Source organism: Echinops telfairi, unplaced genomic scaffold (assembly GCF_000313985.2).
Source record: "Echinops telfairi isolate 266 unplaced genomic scaffold, ASM31398v2 ScPeMD7_15;HRSCAF=58, whole genome shotgun sequence".
Lineage (NCBI taxonomy): Eukaryota > Metazoa > Chordata > Mammalia > Afrosoricida > Tenrecidae > Echinops > Echinops telfairi.
In genome coordinates this window covers 351,521-373,118 of record NW_022103912.1, presented here as the reverse complement: position 1 = coordinate 373,118, position 21,598 = coordinate 351,521, and the positions used below count along the sequence as shown (strand labels likewise).

The 21,598-nt window shown below is 39.0% G+C and overlaps 1 protein-coding gene across 2 annotated transcripts in view; it reads right to left on the bottom strand.

The window, feature by feature from the left end:
* Positions 1-21,598, bottom strand: part of CLASP1 (cytoplasmic linker associated protein 1) — a 354,339-nt gene that overhangs the window by 139,679 nt on the left and 193,062 nt on the right. For both annotated transcript variants that reach the window (XM_045287431.1, XM_045287432.1), the window contains 6 exons: positions 20,442-20,515; positions 18,703-18,795; positions 13,966-14,111; positions 11,720-11,855; positions 10,402-10,472; positions 481-540 (listed from right to left, as the gene is read on the bottom strand). In XM_045287431.1, coding sequence (XP_045143366.1) covers positions 481-540; positions 10,402-10,472; positions 11,720-11,855; positions 13,966-14,111; positions 18,703-18,795; positions 20,442-20,515 — 580 coding nt within the window. The remainder of the gene's footprint in view (positions 1-480; positions 541-10,401; positions 10,473-11,719; positions 11,856-13,965; positions 14,112-18,702; positions 18,796-20,441; positions 20,516-21,598) is intronic.

The following is a 21,598-nucleotide window of genomic DNA, read 5'->3' as shown; positions in this document are numbered from 1 at the left end:
AAAAAAAAAAAAAAGAAATTGTTGATGCCACCAATTGTCCACGTCTGCTTGATATAATGGATGTATGGGTTGTTATTAATATCTCTAAGAGCCCCGAAAAACAATTCATCCATTTTATTATAATAACATAAAAGTCGCTGTATACCACTCTGGATCAGGAGAGAGCTTCTGACTTTTTAATAAATCCATGCACAGTCCTAAGAGAGAGCCCCTGCAACCACCTCCAGGGAACTGATCAGAGTGCTACTCAGAGCCAACAAGGAACCACGCCTAGTTTTGTGGTTGTGATTTGTCCATATTTTACAGCACACGCTACATTTTTTAAATCAATAAAGCTTCATTAAAATTTCTGTGAATATGACAGGCTCAAAACAATGTTTTACAAATTCTTTCGTTTCTTTCAGAAAATGGGTTAGGCTACTCACTGATGTAAATCTCAAGATTCAATTCAGAGGAAAAAAGTTTCAAACAGATACTCACCGTTCCAGTGAATGTGTCTGCCATTCTTGTAAAAGTAAATCTAAAAATTCAAAGCAGCGCCTGGGAAGTAGTCAAATAAATAAATAAGTTTTAGTATTTTGCGTGTTAGGGACGATAAATTAGCTGTCTTCTATTTTATTTATTTTATTATGGTAAATACATAAATATATACGTGACAATGCATATGCCATTTAAAACAAGCTTTACATGCACAGTTCAGTAGCATTAATTACACTCATTGCTTTGTTTCTCTTATCCCGAACTCTCTCAAACAACCTATTAACCCATAAATAAACTTATAACTTAAGTGACCCAACATTATTATGATTGATAAATTTCTGGCTTTTTATAGTTCTAAAAATGGAACATAACGAACAACTCAACATTGAGTGCAAGCCAAAGTAAATGCGTGTAAGTAAGTCATCTACGGCAGTCACTGAGACACACAAAAATTCCAAAGGGAGGGAAGGTTGCCTTCAAATCAGACACGGAGCTTCATGACAGTATTGTTAACAGGGCTTATCGCTGTCATTTGGTTTAACCTTACTGCAAGTCTTTCATGCAATGTACATATGAACAAACCATCAGTAGGCATTAAAGAATCTGTGTTTGCATTAATTGTTTGGAATGCCTTTTCTACAAAAATGTAGAAAATACGACAAAAATATAGAAACGTTGATATTTCCCTGTAATAGTGTCATAATAGAGGTTGGAATTGGTTCCCTATGGTCACTCTGCTTTTTTCCCTTCAATCTTTCAGCAAGCTTCAAGCTTTTCCCTTATGTGCTATTTCCTGATCTGGTTTCTGCAAACATTAGTTCCCACCTTTTAATGATCCCCTTTTTTGGGTACCTAGTGTCCCTAGTTCTACAGAAGTATATCTTACAAACCATAGGGACCCATTCAAGGAAAACACAATCCGAAGGCTATCTTTTTCTGATGAAACAAACGAGCACCATTTCTATACCCATACCCAAGTCAATTTAAAATACCTAAATCTACACAATTAATCACTCAATAAGATTTTAATAAACCTTTACCTTGAGCTAGTTAGAGGAGTCCCAGTGGCAAAATGGGTTATGAGTTGCCTGGTAATCTCTGGAAAAGATGAGGCTTTCTGATCCAGGAAGGATTTATATTTTTTGAAACAAAGAGTAATTGGAAATTATGGTTGTGGTGACAAAAACGAAGCTGGAAATCACAAGGTGGAATTGCGCAAGACCAACACCTTGTTCATAAAAAGACCTTTTTTCAACCACACAAATAATTACTACTCATATGGAGGTCTTCAGATAGAATACGCAAAATGACTACATCTGTGGGAAGAGCCGGTGGATAAGCTCAATATCAGCAGCTTAAAATTAGGCCAGGTGCTCACTTTGTAACATCCATAGATAGCTCACATGCAAGTTCAGGTTCAAACTGAAGGAAATTAAAGCAAGTCCACAAGAGTTAAAATACAACCTTAAGTCTAGCCTACCTGAATTTCATGAACAACTCAAGAACAGATTCGATGTACTGAACACTAATGACAGAAGACCCAAAAAGCTATGGGGGCTATCAATAACATCATTCATAAAACAAGCAAAAGGTGATTAAAAACATAAGAAAGAAAGACAAGATCAAAGTGGATGTCAGAAGACACTTGGGAAATTGCTCTTATTCAGAGTAGATAAGGCAAATGGAAGAAGTTACGAAGTTAAAGGGCTGACTAGAAATTTTCCCCACTGGCTGCTCTGAAAAGCCATCTTCGCACTTGGTCTTGGGTCCTGCTCACCACAGCCTCCATTGCCACGGGGACCCAGGACGCTCTACAGCCTGTTTCCCCAAACTCACTGCATCTGCAGCGTGGCCCACCATGTCAGATACGCCCTGGACGCCATCTGGAGATCACCACCAAGGACTTAAAGGAGAAGGAGGAGGTTGTGGAGGAGGCGGAGTATGGAAGAGATGATCCCGCGTAACAGGAACACTCACTGGGAAGATGGGGAACAGGAAGCTGGCGACAAGGAGACAGGGAAGCAGGCAGAGAGGAGGAAGACAGGGGGAGAAAGGTGATGGTGGGGAAGAAGGTGGAGATAAGAAGGCTGAGGCAGCTACGGGAAGCAGGCAGCTGAAGATGAGGAAGATGACAATGTTGACAGCAAGAAGCAGAGTCACTGTACCAAAAGGTAGAGGCCAGTGAGGGTAACTAGACAGCAAAAGGACAGTTCAACTTACTGAAAAAGGCCGCCATGGCCTAGTCAATTCTCTACGTCCAGTCTCGGAATCTAAACGTGGTCATCTTCGAGTAGAGCCCTGCCCGCTGCCCACTGTGGGCTTCGACATGCAGATGACAGCACTCCCCACCAAAACCACACTGTGGATTTGCAATAGGAGCGGCCAAAACCGCCAAGGCTCTGCTTTTTGTCGTAAAAGCACTTTAAAGAAGAAAATGTGTTTTTATATTTTATTTACATTTTATATTTTTGTACATATTGTTAGGGTTCAGCCACTTTTAATGACCTCAGATGACGAAACAGCCCTCTGAGCACCCTCTGTCCTACTCCTGATTTTACTTGCGGTGTGACCATTCTCTCTATAGACCACAGAGGGGTGGACATTTTTTGTAAAAATAGCAAAATCAACAAGAACAAAATATACAAGCTTATTCTGAGCATTCCACTAACTGTTTTTGTGTATGTACTTAGCTCTACAATAAGTACTTGGTTTGTATGAGATGGTTACAAAGGCCAAATATAAAAAGGTTTCTTTTTCCTTTGTTGTCTATGAAGATGCTGTTTATTTATTTTTTGGTCTGTCTGATGTATGTATGAAACAATGTTGTCCAACAATGAACTGAAATTTTATTTTGCTGCGTTCTAACAAAAAAAAAAAAGGAAATCTCAAAGGACAGGAAAAGATGAAGCAAAATGTTATAATGAAATGTGCAAAGACCTAGCGTTAGATAACCAAAAAGGCACAGCACACTTAGCAAATCTTAGGGTGAAATAACTCAAGAATAAATCTGACTCGAGTTGCAATATTGAAAGATTCTGTAAGCAAATGTCGAATGACATAGGTGCATCAGAAGAAGATGGTACAATGGAATGTTGTAGGAGCTATGTGAGCCCCCAATAAAATGACTTTAAAAAAGAAGAAGACGGTACAGTGATTTGGTACCAAAAAGAACCAATATTAAACTCTTCAAGGAGGTAGCATAGGAACAAGAAACTATGCTACTGAAGTAAGAAATTCAAACTTCACCTGAAACATCAGTCAAAACAAAGGCTTCAGCAATTGATAGAATACCAATTGCAATGTTTCAAGAAGATCGTGTAGCACTGAAAGCACTCACTCACCATGCCAGGAAAATTTGGAAGACAGCTACTTGGCCAACTGAGTAGAAGAGATTCATGTCCGAAAGAAAGGTGACCCAATAGAATGCTCAAATTATAGAATAATATCATTAATAGCATGCACAAGGTGCAAGTAAAATTTTGCTGAAGATCATCCAACAACGTAGCAATACATTGTCTGGGAGATGCCAGAGGTTTGGGCTGGATTCAGAAGAGGACATAGAACAATGGCTATCCACTGGAGATCCCCTTGCAGAGGGGTTTTGGGGAAGAGACGAGCCAGTCAGGGTGCGATGTAACAACGATGAAAAAATACAACTTTCCTTTAGTTCCTAAATGCTTCCTATCGCCTCCCCAACCCCCCCCCGCCCCCCCCCACTGTCATGATCCGATTTCTACCTTGCAAGTCTGGCTAGACCAGAGGATGTGCACTGGTACAGATAGGAACTGGAAACTGTTTCAATTCTCGCTATATGGTTTTCCATGGCTAATTCCATGGAAGTGAACAATCTATTCCTTCTTTGTAGTCTGTTATTTGTCCGCAAACACTGCTGAAATTGTTCACTTTGGTTGACACTGCTGGATTTTAAAGACAAATGACATAGCTTCTAATATCAAAGCAACACACAAACTACCATAGTATAACACACTGACAGACCAGCAATGTTAATTCGGAAAATAGCCAACTGACTTAGAAGAGATCTATATACATTTTTTATTATGTTAATTTGGAAAATGATGTTATATTATGTGAATTTTGAAAATGAAGTCATATGATGTTAATTTGGAAAATAGCCAACTTAGAAGAGATCTATATATATTTTACCCACTAAAAAGAAAAGTGGCCCAACAGAATGATTAAATTATAGAACAGTAACATTAATATAACATGTAAGTAAAACTTCACTGAAGATCATCCAACAATGGTAGAGCAGTACACTAAAAGGAAGCTCCCAGATGTTCAGGATGGATTCAGAAGAGGATGTGGGAAAAGGGCTATCACTGCTGACGTCAGATAGCTCTTGGCTGAAGGAAGAGATTACCAGAAAGATGTTTTACTTGGTTTTATTGACTATCTAAATCAGTGGTTCTCAACCTTCCTAATGCTGCAACCCTCATGTTGTGGTGATCCCCAACCATTAAATTAGTTTCATTGCTACTTCATAACTGTAATTTTGCTACTGTTATGAATCATAATGTAAATATCTGATATGCAGGATGCATTTTCTCTTTCTAAAAAATTTTTATTATTAATTTATTTATTTTTGCAGGTGTATTTTCATTGTTACAAATTGAACATAATGAAAGCATAGTGATTAATTACAAAACAATATATAATTACATATTGTGACATATTTATTTCTATTGACAAATAAATGAAATTTTATCTTGATGCATGGTGGACCATGGGTAACAGTCTTCACGCCGGGTACTCGTATGTGGGCGTATCTGCATGTGGGTGGACCCGCCTGGAGAAGGATAAAGGAGCGGTGTCTTGGTTCCTAAGACCACTGGAAATATGTGGTGTCCGATGGGCTTAGGGGTCGTGACCCACAGGTTGAGAACCACTGATCTACAGGATTAGACTGTGGATAGCCTTGAGAAGAATGGGAACCCTGGAATACTTCATTATATATCCATGCGGAACTTGTACATGGAGCGGGAGGCAGTTGGATGAAGAGAACATAGGAAAACACTGCCCGGCTCAAAGCACGAAAGGTGTGCATCAGGAATGCATCCTCTCCTAATACTGCTTCAATCCGCATGCTGAGCAAGGAATCTAGAGAAGCTGGATTAGGTGAAAGAGAATGTTGTATAGAATTGGAAGAAGGCTTCTTAACAGCTTGTGATATGCCGATGACACAACCTTGCTTGCTGCACTTGAAGCCCTTGCTGGTGAATATCAAGGATCGCTGACTTCAGTATGGATTAAAACTCAATGTAAAGAAAACTGAAAACCTCACAACATCTGAGAAAATATTCAAGTTGCCGAGGATTTTGTCCTGCTTGGATGCACAATAAATGCTCAGGGAAGCAGTATTCAAAATCAACGACTCTTTGCATTGGGTAAATGTGCTGCACATGATTCTTGAAAGTGTTCAAAGGCAAGTGTTCTGAGGACTAAGGTGTGCCTGACCTAAAAATACCTTATTTTCCAACACCTCTTATGCAAATGAAAGAGGACACTGGATAAGGAAGACCAAAGTAATATTGAGCCCTTTGAATCATGGTGCTGGTCAAGAGCATTGAAAGCACCACGGACGGCAAAAGAAAATACAAATCTGTCTTAGAAGCAGAACACCCAGAATGGCAAGGATGGCAAGACCTCGTCTCATGTGCTTTGGACATGTTGTCAGGCGAGACCAGTCCCTGAAGAAGGGAATCGTGTTTGATACACTAGCGGGGCAGTGGAAAAGCAGCAAGCCCTCTTCCACGAGGGACTGACACAGTGGCTGCATTGATGGGCTGAAACATAAGAACAATTATGAGGATGGAAGATGAGCTTCATTCTGCTGTACACAGTGTCACAGTTGAGTAAGAGCCAATTTGATAGCAAAATACATCATCAGCTGGCTTCATAGCGATTCTCTGAAACAGTTAAATGCAGAACATACACGTGTTCCTCTCTTTTATACACACAGCTTTGCACTAGTCTTTGTTTCATGTACTTTCTAATCTCCCCAAGCTTTTAAAAGGTAGGGGCAATGTTCAACTCATTTCCACAAATTCTACAGAACAAAACCTGCTACACAGGTTGAACTGTCTTAGTGACATTATTCACTTGAGTTTGGGAGAGGCGATCAATCGTCTTTTCTGTGTGAAGAAGGCAAGGGAAATGGGCCAGATGATTCCTATTGCTTGTTTTTCATAAAAACACAAAGTTCTAACTACTGATGTTCACTTTAAATAAATATAGGACCAAGACTTATTAAGTATGCTTCAGAAATTGATGTGTGTTGGGGTAGGGGTGACATTTCTATAGTCACAGTGATAATAAGTTGCTATTGGTATACACTATCAAAGGCTAGAATTGCTAAGCATCCGGCAATGTTCCATAACAAAGAAGTAGGTCATCCCAAAATACAGCAGCACTACAGGAGAGGAACTCTATCTTACACAAAGGAGAAAATAAATACAGAACTTCGTTTGGAAACTTAAGAATAGTACATGATAATGATAATGACAACAGCAGCCACAACAAATTCTAACAATGTGTAAATCCTCTGAAAAAAAGCCCTCGAGTATAAACCAACCCAAATATCAGCCAAGGCACCTAATTTAACCACAAAACTGCATTAAAACTGTGCTGAAAACTCGGCTTATACACGAGTATATACAGTAATTAGTCAGTGTTAGATTTAAAGCTTCATTTGGGTTCAAAGTTCATAAAGTATTCCTCTAGCTTTCTGAGTGTATGCTCGTCTCTAGGGAATTTTTGTTTATTTGTTCAAGGGCAGATGGCAATCCTCAGACATACACACAGCTACATGGTTCTAAATGCTTGGCTAGTCCCCCTTACTTCTCCCTCTTGCCTTCCATGTAACTGTCATTAAGATGACGCATGCTTGGGAGGGTTCTCACCTGTGGAAGCATAAAGGGCCAAAGTAGAACATAGGCAATAAGCAACAAGGAGCTACGCTAAGTTAAGCATTAATAGAAATTATTTTCCAAAACTATGAAATATGTATTATTGTAAGACCAGCCTTGCTTTATTGTGATATATAGTAATCTGATACATGTGGCTCTGCTGTTGTGAAAGATTATTATTGAAAGTTTTATGTTATCACTAACTCACATTGTGTATATAGTGTGCAGTCACTAGGAGTTTAATCTGTACAAGTCAGCAATTTATGTATTGCAGTTCATAGCTGCATATGATTTCCTTTTCTCAACAGTGTTTCAAATTCTATACCGTTGGCTAAATTAACGACATTAAATGAATGACCTTATACCACAGGGGGTGATTAACAGAAAGTGACAATGATATCTCTAAAGTAAACCGGAAACATATTTAAACCTTGTCTATCTATGAATGGATTTTTGGCTCACACTTAATTGTAGACCCAAATGTACGAACAATTAGTTCTTATGACATGGCCCTGCTTGATGCTCACCCTCACAAAGGTATCACTGAAGATATGGGTGCTTTAGCAAAGTATGGTGGCCAGCTATTAGAAAGAATAGCATGTAAGGTCCTCAAACAACCAGTCACCTAAATGAGAGAGCCACTAAGGCAGTGGTTCTCAACCTGTGGGTTGCGACCCCTTTGGGGGATCGAATGACCCCTTCACAGGGGTCACACCTAAGACTATCAGAAAACACATATTTCCGATGGTCTTAGGAACTGAGACACCACTCCTCTATCCGTCTCCAGGGGCGTCCATCTACATGCAGATCCGCCATATACGAGTACCTGGCATGAAGACTGTTACCCATGCTACACCATGCTTCCAGTCAAAATTTCATTTAGTTGTAATTAGAAATAAATTTCACAATATATAATTACGTATTATATTTGTAATTAATCACTATGCTTTATGTTCAATTTGTAACAATGAAAATACATCCTGCCTATCAGATATTTACATTATGATTCATAACAGTAGCAAAATAACAGTTATGAAATAGCACCAAAGATAATTTTATGGTTGGGGGTCACCACAACATGAGGAACTGTATGTATTACAGGGTCGAGGCATTAGGGAGGTCGAGAACCACTGAACTAAGGCCACACGGAACAAGCACACCAGCCTGTACGATCCAAGGATTGTAAATAAACTCAAAGGAAGGAATGGTATCAGAGCTTAAATTGTGAACACCTGACTTGCAGGAGCCTATAGACGACACTGGAAACCGAACATGCACTTGCAGGGTCCCCACATGGACTAAGCCTTTCAGTGGATTTCCTCTGAACATAGCTGAGGGATGTGAACAGCCTGGCTATTAGAAGGGAGCACTGTAAAGCTGATTATGGAAGACAAGGCTAAGTTGAAGTGCAATTTGGACCAATTTAAAAGTCATTGTCAGTGGGAAATACACATGGCTTCGGCCTCTGGTGACTGCTCTGACGGAGCCCAGGGATGTGAACGGCCTTGCTATCAGGCAGACTGCACTGGAAAGTGGATTCATATAGATGCAGTTGGGTGAAAGTTTACAGTCTTATCTTTTTGATCTCCCTTTTCACACATTTCAAATTTGCTCTAGTTTTTAATATTGTCTGGTTTCTTTTCTATCTATTATGGTTTTTGTCATTGTTAGTTATAAATCTACAGAAACTGTAACTGGATTAATGGTTTCTTGGGGATATGACGGGAAGTTGGGGGATACGCAAAGGTATAATAAGTATAAGAATGAAGAAAATGTTCATTTTCTTCATTGATTATGATGATGATTGTGCAACTCTTTTTAATATGAATTACTGAATTCTTAGTGAATTACATGACAATAAAACTGCTTAAAAAAAAAAAATCCAAACTCTTTCATTGGGATAAGATCAAATGGGATTTCAGAAATGTGCTGAAGGAGCTGCTATCCGGATCTGCTATTAATCAGCTCAATAAGGGTTCCCAATAGTGTACACTAAGAGGCTTTAACAGCTATCCATGAGCTCCCTGAAGACCTAGATATGTTGTATGGACTGATATTCTGCAGAAGAGGGTCCACATATTTTAAAAGACTCTAATTAGGAGTCAGGCATCACTAATTTAAGCTAAAAAACCAGTCCGTATTCCAGATGTGATGAACAGCTCTCATCAGAACACAAGGCAAGACGACAGAGAGCTGGGAGCAAAGCCCTAGCTAGTTATCCAGGGTACACCTGGGTCTCCCGTACCTGTTCAGTAGAACCAGGTGATGGGCCAGGATTCTTAGTACCAGATATCACTATCAGAAGACACAAATAACACACACCGCCATTCCACCTAATTCAGTTTTAAACTGCTGTTTGGCGTTGCTAGTTGATTGAGATTCATGACGACCGCATGTGCAATGGGAAGGCCTGCTCCATAGGGTTTTCTCGGCTGTAATCCGAATGAAAGCGTATCACTTGCTCACCGCCATCGAGTCGACTCTTACTCACAGCAACCCTAGAGGACAGAGTGAAACGGCCCCTGTGGGAAAGCCTCCTCTTTCCCCCAGGAAAGCAGACAGCCAGGCCCCTGTGGGAAAGCCTCCTCTTTCTCCCAGGAAAGCAGACAGCCAGGCCCTTTCTGAACGCGTCTCATGGCCAAACTTTAGGTCAGCATCAGACACAAACCATTTGTGCCACCTGGGAACCTTAATAATAAATTACTGTCATTAATGTTTGTAATATTTTACTTTTCCCATGGAGTGCCTTTACTCAGGGAGCAGTAAGAGAAAGTCGGTCACCTCCATCTCTGCACAGCAATGCCCATCTCTGTCACACATGCACATACATTCATACAAATAAAACATAGTAGAGGTTGTAAGAGTTCACCTTCCAGAAAATTTAGATAGTGATCTTTGAACTAAATAACATTTACACAGTAACCTTATATAATATTAAAAATTATTTAATTTTTTCTATGGAGGAAAATTGTTGGTTTTGATTTTAAAAAATTACCTTCTAACTGCGACAGACTTAGAGGTACAGTTGCTTGTTATGACAGGTATTAGCCTAGGGATGTGTGTGTGCTGTAAATAAAAACAAAAAACAGATGTACATTTGAAAACCTACCAAAAAAATAAACAAAACTACACAACCATTTCCTTGAAGCAAATACACATTTAGATGAGTATTTCACAAAGTTTTAACAGTGAATTTTAAGTTAGCTGAGAGTTTTAAAGAATACATCATGAAAATATATACATACCTACATAAAAAGACATCATGAATTGGGCATTATTTGGCACCAATATATTTTGGACATTGCTTCAATAAAAATAGCCAACAATGGTTTTTGGTTTCAGTAGAAGAGCAAACAGTAAAAATTAACCCACAGAACCAGGAATATATAAATTTCAGTTGTATCAGTTTTAGTTGAAATACAAATTTAATAAAACATAAGCGTATGTTTTAGTTAAAAGCACACACTGAAGAGTTTCAAGGGTTGCTTCAAGGAAAAGAGAATTTGAAGGTGGGTGGGAATGAGACAGGGAACTGGTGCTTTTCACTTTCATTTCTGTTTTTGAAAATGCACACATACATTACTTGAATAGTCTAAATCTAAATAAATACGTACTTGTAAACATAACTGGATACTTCTCGCTTTGCTTGTATGCAGTTAATTAAGTAAGACTTCATATGCACAACCAACACATAGTTAAAATGAAGTGACATGTATTAAGGGGGAAGAATAGAAATCATGTCTGGAGAGATTAAAAAAAAGAGTAAACACTGAGAAGTAGATGCAGATGTTCAAATCAATATGAAAAACCAATGGGAACTCACCCATCATTCACATTAAGAAAGATAAAATGGTCATCTGCTATAGTGAAGTGGGTTAAAGGTATATTTATATACAGCATCCCAACAATGGATATACATTTTTAAAAGACATGGGAAATGTAGGGTAACATTGGCAGCCGTCGTTTCTTACATCCTAGAGTTATAGATTCATTTCCTTCCTTATGCTTTTCCCTTATTTTGCAAAATGTGTACTATTACAGCCAAAGGGACAATCACAGCAATGGAAACAGTCTCAGAGGAGCCCTGGTGGTGTGGTAGTTAAGCTTTGGGCTACAATCTGAAAGGTCAGCAGTTCAAAACTGCTCCGTGGGAGAAAGATGAGGCTTTCTACTCCCATAAAGAGTTCAGAGTCTCAGAAAGTCACAGACCTCTAAATCAGCATCAAGTTAATTGTAGTGGGAGTTTGAGAATATTTCTTGTGACCACTATTTACACCTTGTCTATTACATGTATAACCCTAAAACATACTTACACGAATGATTAACCTAACAGCTACAACACCAGATGTGGCCATGATTTTGGCACTGTTTGGAATTAAATTAAAGATAGTTGGCATAATGGCTTCAGCTCCATGGTCAAACTTGTTCCCCAGAACTGATGACAGATGCCTGTAAGAATAAGGAAATACTGCACTGTAGAGTTCAACTTCTTATAAGTACTGAAGCAAAGAACCTTCTAAACAGCTTGGAATTTTCATTTAAACTTACCTACGAGCAATGGACATGGGGAAGAGGTCCATGATTCCTGGTCTTTTACTTTAAAATATTAAAACAAACACACTTGCAATGTGCATGCAGAAGACCTTGGCAGAAGCAATTACCGTATATACTCGAGTATAAGCTGACCCAAATATCCGATCAGGCACCTAATTTTACCACAAAAACTGCATTAAAAATATGCTGAAAAACTTGGCTTATACACGAGAATATATGGTAGCCAAAGAAGGTTCATTTAAAAAAGAACCAAAACATCAAAGACATAACTTAAAAATTGTCTTCAAATAGCCAAAAATAAATAAATGGATCAATCATATACAAATAAACTATAAATCTGAAAATAATTACATAGTCATTTTTCTTTTGTACTTATTTTTAACATGTAATATTCAGGCTTCAATAATCTTACTGAAGTCATAATTATTAACATAAACAATTTCTCTTATGATTGCTTCTGCTTTGATATTCTGACACAATTTAACATACAAATTGACGCTTTAAACAGTTATGGTTCTAATTTGCATAAAATTTAACTGCAATATACTCTGAAACTGGCCTAAACTTGTATTAATTTCATTTTCTCAATGGTGTTTTAAGTTCTTTGCTATGGGCTAAAGTAATGACATGATCAATGCCCTAGGAGGAGGATTTATAATGCTCTTGGTCATAAAATGGTAATAGGTATCTAATGTAAACCAGAGACATACATAAAGCATTGATACATGAATGGATTTGGGGCTCACACTTTATTCTAGATCCAATCTAAGAACAACTGGTTCTTGTGACATGGCCCTGCTTGATAATCACCCTCATGAAGAGATCACTGAAATTATGGGTGCTATAGCAAAAGAAGGTTCAGAAACCAGATGGTGCCCGGCTATCAGAAAGAACAGCACGCTGGTGTTAAAGACTTGTCTTCAAACAAGCAGCCATCTGAGTGAGGAATCCACTAAGTCCACCCGGAACAAGCACACCCACCTGTGTGACCAAAGGACTGTAAATGATAAAATCCAAATCTGAAGGAGAGAACAGTATCAGAGCTGAAATGTGAACCGCTGGGTAACAGGAGTCTCTGGATGACAGTGGAAACCCAAAATCCATTTACAGGGTCCGCACGTGGAGTGAGCCTCCAGTGAATAGCCTCGTCAGACAGCGAGTAGTGTAAAGTTTATCATAGCAGATGTATTTATGTTAAAGTGTTAATACTTTATCATTTGATATCCCTTAGACCCATTTTAAAGTTGTTTTAAATTTTAACATTTTATGCTTTCTTTTTTATTGGGGTTTTTCAATGCTTTGTGTAGTCACTGCTGTTGGGTTTGTTTTTTGGATGATTTACTGTATAATAAATCCAGGATAGGTAGGTCTATAGAGACAGTAACTGGACTGGCTAGGTGTATGACAGCGGAGGATGGGGAGTTAACAATGAGTGTGAGAAGAAAATGGTCTCAAAATGATTGTGGTGGTGATTGCACAAATCTGAATATGTTTTAAGAATTAAATTGTATGATATGTAAAGTATATGGCAATAAAACTATTTAAAAAATAAAAAACTTAACTGCAAGATATTACTTTAACTTGGATTTCAAAACTATAGCACTTGCTAAAAACAAACAAGCAAAAATTCTGATGATCATGGTATATCCAGCCAGCAGAATCAATGAAACAGGTGATATAATTTTATACCATTTCATTTTTCTAAACTCTATCTATCTATCTATCTATCTATCTATCTATCTATCTATCTATCTCTATTTCCTATATATAACTGCTAAAAGTATTAAACAGAACGTTGAGAGCCATGTTATTAGATAAAATAAAGTAAAAGCTCTGTGAGACTTTATGTAAATGGACAGAAAATCTTGTAATAATACCAACAGAAGTGTAATTGGAATGGATCTGGAGACTTTACATTAAAAGACCCATCTGCCACAACCTATGAACCCTCAGTGACGCACCCTGACAAGGTTCTATTGTGATGTAGGAGAATTACAATTCTTACCCCAACGTGATACAAGCTTCCCGCACTACCTGAGACCGCAGATCCTTAGCAGATAGTTTAAAGGCTCCGTCCAAGAGACGCAAATGTTGAAAGAAGTTATCATATTCAGCAGCACCAGCCAAAAGTAAAGATCGAATCTTTTTTAGCTAAAGGGAGAGAGAAAATTAGGATAGACAAATTCTTAAAACAGTACATACATCTTCCCCTTATTAACTGTATCATCTGCCAATTTCATATTTATAACAATAGTAAAAAGAAAATCCACTAAACTCTTTTGAGCATTAACGATGTATGTTTGGCAGTAACAAACACGGATGTGCAAGGAAACAATACTGGCTATGAAACTAAAAGTTACACACCAGCTTGGCTGGGTCATAATTCGTAGTAGTTTGGCAGGTACATAATGATGCAGCCATCTTCGATATATGATATTTGATGAGCTTATGGGTAACGCAGATTAAACAAACTGCTGCTTAGTGAAGAGAGGGTGAACCAAATAAAGTCGCTGCTGCTGTCAGACGGTGTCAAGTTGGTTCTGCTGCACAGTGAACCCACGACAGAACAAAACACGCCTGGTCTTGTGCCTTCCTCCCAATTGGGCCTCTGTTTGAGCGCATGCTGACAGCCACTGTGTCACGCCATCTCACCCAGGGCCTTCCTCTTTTTTACTGCCCCTCCACTGGTCTCTGAACTGGTCTCTGCTGATTACATGTCCAAAGTATGCGAGACAAAGTCTCACTCTCCTTGCCTCTTAGGAACACTCTGGCCGTACGATTCTACGTCAGATAGGTTTGTTCTTTGGGCACTACATGGTACTTTCACAATTTTACATCATACTTCAAATGCATCCATTTTTCTTTGTTCTTCCTTATTCAACGTCCGACTTTCACATGCATATGAGGCGATTGAAAACTGTGGCTTGGGCCATGTGCACCTTGGTCCTCGAAGTAACAGACCTGCTTTTCAACACTTTGAAGAGGTCTTGTGCAGCAGATTTACCCAATGCAATGTGTCCTTTGGTGTCTTGACTGTTGTTTCTTCTTTTTTTTAAATCATTTTATTGGGGGCTCTTATAGCTCTTATAACATTCCATACATCAATTGCATCAAGCATGTTTGTACATATGTTTCCATCATCATTTCCAAAACATTTTATATTTGAGCCCTCCCTCCCCCTTGACTGTTGTTTCCATTAGCATTTATTGTGGATCAAATCAAGATGAATTTCATGGCAACTTAATAAGGTTGTTACCAAGCCTTTCTCCAATGCCAATACTGAGCGGTTCCTCATATAATCCAGCTTCTCTGATGATTTGTATGGTGAAGAGATACAACTCTGACACATGTTCCTAATTTCAAACCATGTGCTATTTCCCTGTTCTGTTCACAAAACTACCTTTTGATAAATGTACAGGTTCTGAATGATCACAATGATGGTTTCTGGAATTCCCATTATTCCCTATGATCCACACAGTTGAATGCCTTGAAATACTCAATAAAACACAAGGAATCATCTTTCCGGTATTCTCTGCTTTCAGCCAAGATCCATCTAATGTCAGCAAGGATATCCCTGGTTCCACCCTAAACCTCTGGCAGCTCTTTGTCAATGTACTGATAAAACTGTTGTTGGATGATCTTAAGCAAAATTTTACTTGCATACAATATCAATGATATTGTTCTGAATTAGTTTATTGTGCCAACCTGGACGATAAACACATGTGGGATTAATTGAAGGGCAGAGGAATAAATGGCTCGGTGAGCCTCGCCTTTCGAGTTCTCTGGTCGCTTGCTTTGTGATGGTCGCACCAGGGTGCAGCTGCCTTAGCAGTTCCCTGCTTCAGCTTGCAAGGCTCACTTCCTGCAAGACATCCCCAAGGAGAAGCCACATGGACCTACCCCAATGCAGCCCTAGGTGCTGGAGCAGCCATGCGGAGACCCCTGCCAGCGCTGAGATGCTTACACGTTCACCGACTCGGCTTTCCTCCTGCAGTCGGTGTCATTGCGTCTGTTTTGTGAGACGGAGGAGGACTTCGTGGATTGGTGTTGGACATATGGGTTAATAGGATGATGTTGGATTTGTGGGCTTGGGTAGCACTGGGTTGGGATGTTTTCTTGATGCACACTTAACCTATATATAAAACGCTGTCTTATACATGAGTTTCTGTGGATTTGCGTCTCTAAAGTACCCAGACATTCTATAACTTGAGCATTCTTTTGGGTCATGTCATTTTAGAATGGGTACACACGTGGGTATGTTCTAGTTATATGGCCAAACAGCTGCTTTCCAAATTTCCTAGCATAAATGAGTAAGTTCTTCCAGCGCTTCAGTAGCTTCTTGAAATATTTCAATTGGTAGTCCATCTATTCCTGGAGGCTTGTTTCTGGCTAATGCTTTCAACGCAGCTTGAATTTTTTCCTTCAGTGCCATTAGTTCTTGCTCATATGCTACCTCCTTTCATGTTAGTTTTTCAATTATTGCCACCTGAGGCTTGAATTTTTTCTTGAGTTCTTTCAGTTTAAGATATGTTGAGTGTGTTCTACCTTTTTCTTTTCTATTTCTGGGTCTTGGCACATTTCATTATATTATTTGATTTTGTTTTCTCAAGCTGATTTGTCTTGGCTACTCTATGATTAAGAGCAAGTTTCAGAGTCTTCTGACATCCACTTTGATCTTATCTTCCTCCCTTCCATCTTTCTTGTCATCTGCTTTCTTCACGAGTGACCCTCTTGCGGTCCTCTCACAGCTCATCAGTGTTCTGTCATTAGTGTTCACGGCTTCAAATCTGTGCTTGAGCTGTAATCGAAATTCAAATGGGCTGGACTTGAGGTTGTATTTTGGTTCTAATGGACTTGTTTTCATTTTCTTCAGCTTTAGCCTGTGCTTACATATAAGAAATTGATGGTTTGTTCCACAGTCAACACCTGGCCTGGTTTTAACTGCTGATATTGAGCTTCTCCATTGTGTCTTCCCACAGGTATAAGTCAATTTAATTTCTATGTACCCCATCTGGAGAAATCCACATGTATAGTCAATGTCAATGTGATTGTAAAAATATATTTGCAATTAAGCCTTTGGTCTCGCAAAATTCTATCATGTGATCTCCAATTTCAATTCTATCTCTAACAAGTCTATATGTCCCAACTACTGCTCCTTCCTCTGTTTCCAACTTTTGCATTCCAATGATCAATACATCTTGACTGCATGTTTGAGTAATTTAAAACTGAGGGTGTTGTTAGGATTCAATTTCTTCATCACTAGCTTTTGTGGTTGGCATATAAAATAATGGCTGTTAGTGATTGGATTGGATTTACTTGTATGAAGATAGACATTAACTTATCATAAACAGCATGTACTTCATAATAGAAATGGCCTTTTTGACAATGAATGCAAAGCCATTCTTCTTGATTGTGTCATTCCTGGTACAGTAAACCATATGATTTTCTGACTCAAATGGCTATCATCAGACCACTTCAGCTCACTAATGCTTAGAACATTGATCTTTATACGTTCCACTTCATTGTTAAAGAATTTCAGTTTCCTAGACTCAAACTTCATACGTCCACGTTCTGATGACTAATTGATGTGTGCAGCTGTTCCTCCTCATTTGAGTTGTGATCCGTCAGCAAATGAAGGTCCCAAAGGCTGTTACTCCCACAGGCTTCACGCCATCACATCACCGTGGGCGACTCCACTGGGAGAAGGCAGCTCTTCCCCAATCACACTTCCAGACAGAGGGGTGCCTTCGCCTACAACGTTGTGCTTCTACTCATTAGGTTCTCAGCAACTGTGACAATGTTTTCATGCTATCCATTAGGTTTTTAGTGGCTAATTCCTATGAAATAGCCTATTCCTTCTTTGTAGTTTATTCTTAGTGTCGGCTGAAACCTGTTCACTTTCGGTGATAAATCTGGCATTTAAAATACTGGTGACCCAGCTTCCAGCATCACAGCAACACACAGGGCACCACAGCATGACAAACTGACAGAGCAACGGTGGTACTGAATAATGAAAGTCCTCAAATAAAAAAGAAATCAACTTCAAAGTTCAAATGACACAAAAATAGTTCTACCCAAAAGGATTAGGTCAATAAATACTAAGTAATAATCTGAATAAACCTAGGCATCACAAATAATATAAAATATACCTCAATGTAATACATATTCTACAAAATGTATTGTTATTTTAATTTGCTATTCTGCCAATGAAAACTAAAAAAAAAAACTAAACTAAAAAAATTCCTCACTTTAAAGCTCAGCCAAGTTACATTTATTAAGGCACATTTTGAAAGAGAGGCACACCTTTTTAGCAACTGATATGAAAAAAGAAAGAAAAGTGGGCAAACACAAAATCAAATCTTTAATAGGACAGAAGTAGAAGCTACCACCATAGTCCATAGTTAGATCACTGTTAAAAGAGTAGCATAAAAATGTCAGTAAATTGCTCAATTTTAAAAATGTAAATGACCACATTAATATTAACTTAACTACTTTTATGAAAAAATTCACTGTGACGAGAGAGACCCTTCCCAAGTGATGCCACTGGGTGCACTACCTCAGAGCAAGTTGTTGGACGCTTGCCTAGTATGGAAAATGAGTACTACGAAAGCTCCTCCCAGCAGAGCTCTTCATTCTTATTTAAAGGCCCTTAAAGTTTAAATAGCATTACACTTTATGAGGAAATATTGGGAATTTTTAAATGACTTGAATGAAATGTAGTCACATATAGTCTATGACTTACAGCATTTACTCTTTGCTCCCAATCATGCTTGTCATCAGATAATATTTCCCTAATTTTGTTTATGGATTCCTCAAGGTCTCGATTGGAATAAATCTGTAAACAGAATTAATTTACAATCAAAATTAGGAAATTTACAGAATAAACAAAGATCGTGTTGGAATATTGTCAAGTTCAACAAAAGAAATTATTTCATTTTTAAGAAGTATTAACATTCTCAATAGATTTTTCTGAATATTAACTGCTTTCCTGCTGTGAGTGTACACCCTAGATTTTATGTCCATGTGTAGATAACCCTCCCAAGCCCACATAGCTTAGCTATAAACTTTATGTGTAAGAGGATAAAGAAATTTGAAAGGGAATAGCCAGTGGTGCACGTAGTATCTGTTACTCTTACGAGGGGCCATCGAGTTACTTCTGACCCATAGCAACCCCACTGCACGAAAGAACAGACCACTGCCCAGTCCTGGGCCACTCTCCCAATTGTTCCTGTGCCTGAGCCCATCGTTTCAGCCGCTGTGTCCGTCCATCTCCTTGAAGGCCTTCCTCTTTTCCGCTGGCCCTGTGCTTTACCAAGCATGATGTCCTTTTCTCTCCTAGCATGTCCACAGTACCCAAAATGAAGTCTTGCCATCCTTGCCTCTAAGGAGCACTCTGGCCATACTCTTTGCAAGACGGGTCAGTTTGTCCTTTTAGAAGTCGATGGTACTTTCAATACTATTCTCCCTGTTACTCTTAGCATCACTTGTAACACCACATGAGAGCTGTAACTCCAAAGACTTTTAATGGACTCCCACCACTTCTTGATGAGATGCTGCTGCTAACTGCCAGCAAGTCAGTCTCAACTCACATGTGCACAACAGAACAGAGCACTGCCCAGTCCCACAGCACCCTCACAACTGCTGTTAGGTTTGAGCCCACTGTTCCAGACATGTTCTCAATCCATCTCCTTTGACAGTCATCCCTACGGATTGGTCTCTCCTGACAACATGTTCCAAATATGTTAAACGAGGTCTTGCCATCCTCACTTCGAAGGGGTATTCTAGCTGTACTTCTTCCAAAACTTTCACAAACCACCGCGCAAGGGGTGGTTTTGAACTGCTGGCCTTGAATTTAGTAGCCCAATGTAACCAATATATAAGCAGGTCAAGAGGAGATCAAATAAAATGCTGTTACATTTTAACCAAATTCATCTGCCATAACTGTCTGTCTGTGTCTAATACCTTGTTTCCCCAAAAGTAAGACATCCCCCGAAAATAAGACGTACTTACAGTTTTGCTTGTCACTGAAATATAAGGGATCCCCACAAAAATAAGACCTCCCCAAAAATAAGGCGCCCCAAATCTACCGTAACTCTGGACTCTGGACCGTAGTGGCAGGCGCCGCCACACAGCTCACTGTTAGTCGCAGCGCAGCCAGAGCAGACAGGAAGTGCAAGGTCTCTTTTAATAAAACAATAAATGTATACCATATTCTTCTTCATGGAAAAATAAGACATCCCCTGAAAATACAACCTAGTGCCTCTTTGGGAGCAAAAATTGATATAAGACACTGTCTTATTTTCAGGGAAACAAGGTAGAAAGCTAGTCACCACATCCTGGATTATGGTAAGAGGGGATTCACTGGAGGCTTACTCAAGGTACTGACCCTGAAAATGGATTTTCGGCTTCCACCATGATCCATAGCCTCTGGTAAATCACAGTCTACCCTCTTTTCAATAATTCTCAAATATGCTCACTCACCTGTACTACAGGTACATCATCAAATGCTTTAATAAAATCCTCTTCATCGACAGCACCAGCTCCTTCTTTTGTAGCTGTAAAAAAGATTGATTAAAAAAAATAACAGTATAACAACAAATGAATAAAATACACTAGAGAAATATGAATATATATAATCAATATACAATTCTATCTATCTTAGCTCAAAAGTCACCTAGATAGATTACTTAGGCTGTTAGGCATAAAGTACTTAGATGATTTATACTGGATTACATATAAAACTTGAAACAATTCTAATGGACAGATATAACATGTGTTAGAGAAACAAATGTATAGGTTAAGTACACATCAAGAAAACATCCCAACCCAGTGCTGGCCAAACCCACAAGTCCAATATTAACCCATATGTCCGACACCAATCCACAAAGTCCTCCTCCATCTCACAAAATACACGCAACGATGCCGACTGCAGGAGGAAAGCCGAGTCAGTGAATGTGTAAGCATCTCAGCACTGGCAGGGGTGTCCACACAGCTGCTCCAACACCCAGGGCTGCATCAGGGTAGGTCCATGTGGGTTCTCCTTGGGGATATCTTACAGGAAGTGAGCCTTGCCAGCTGAAGCAGGGAACTGGCTAAGGCAGCTGCACCCTGGTCCGACCATCACAAAGCAAGAGACTCGAGAACTCGAAAGGCAAGGCTCTCCGAGCCATTTACCTCTCCGCCCTTCATTAACCCCACATGTGTTTATCGGCCAGGGTGGCACAATGAACATTAACTATATCAACATATTAAAAAACTACACTCTTTAAGGAATAAAGTAGATTATGTTATTGTAAGGAATCTAGCCTATCAAATTTATAAAAGATTCAAACAAGGAATTGTAAGGAATTTAATAGCTTCATTTCAGTATTTTTATACTCCGTGGTTTAAAATCAGGAAAGGTGTGTCTGGGTCAGGGTTCTATCCTCTAACCATTCATATTCAATCTCTATGCTGAGCACATAATTAACGAAACTAGATTATATGAAGAACATGGCATCAGACTTAGAGGAAGGCTTATTAACAACCTGAAAATACAGATGAAACAACCTTACTTGCTGGAAGTTAGGAGGACCTCAGGTACTTGCAGTTGAAGACAAGGATCACAGCCTTCAGTAGGGATTACAATTCAATGTACA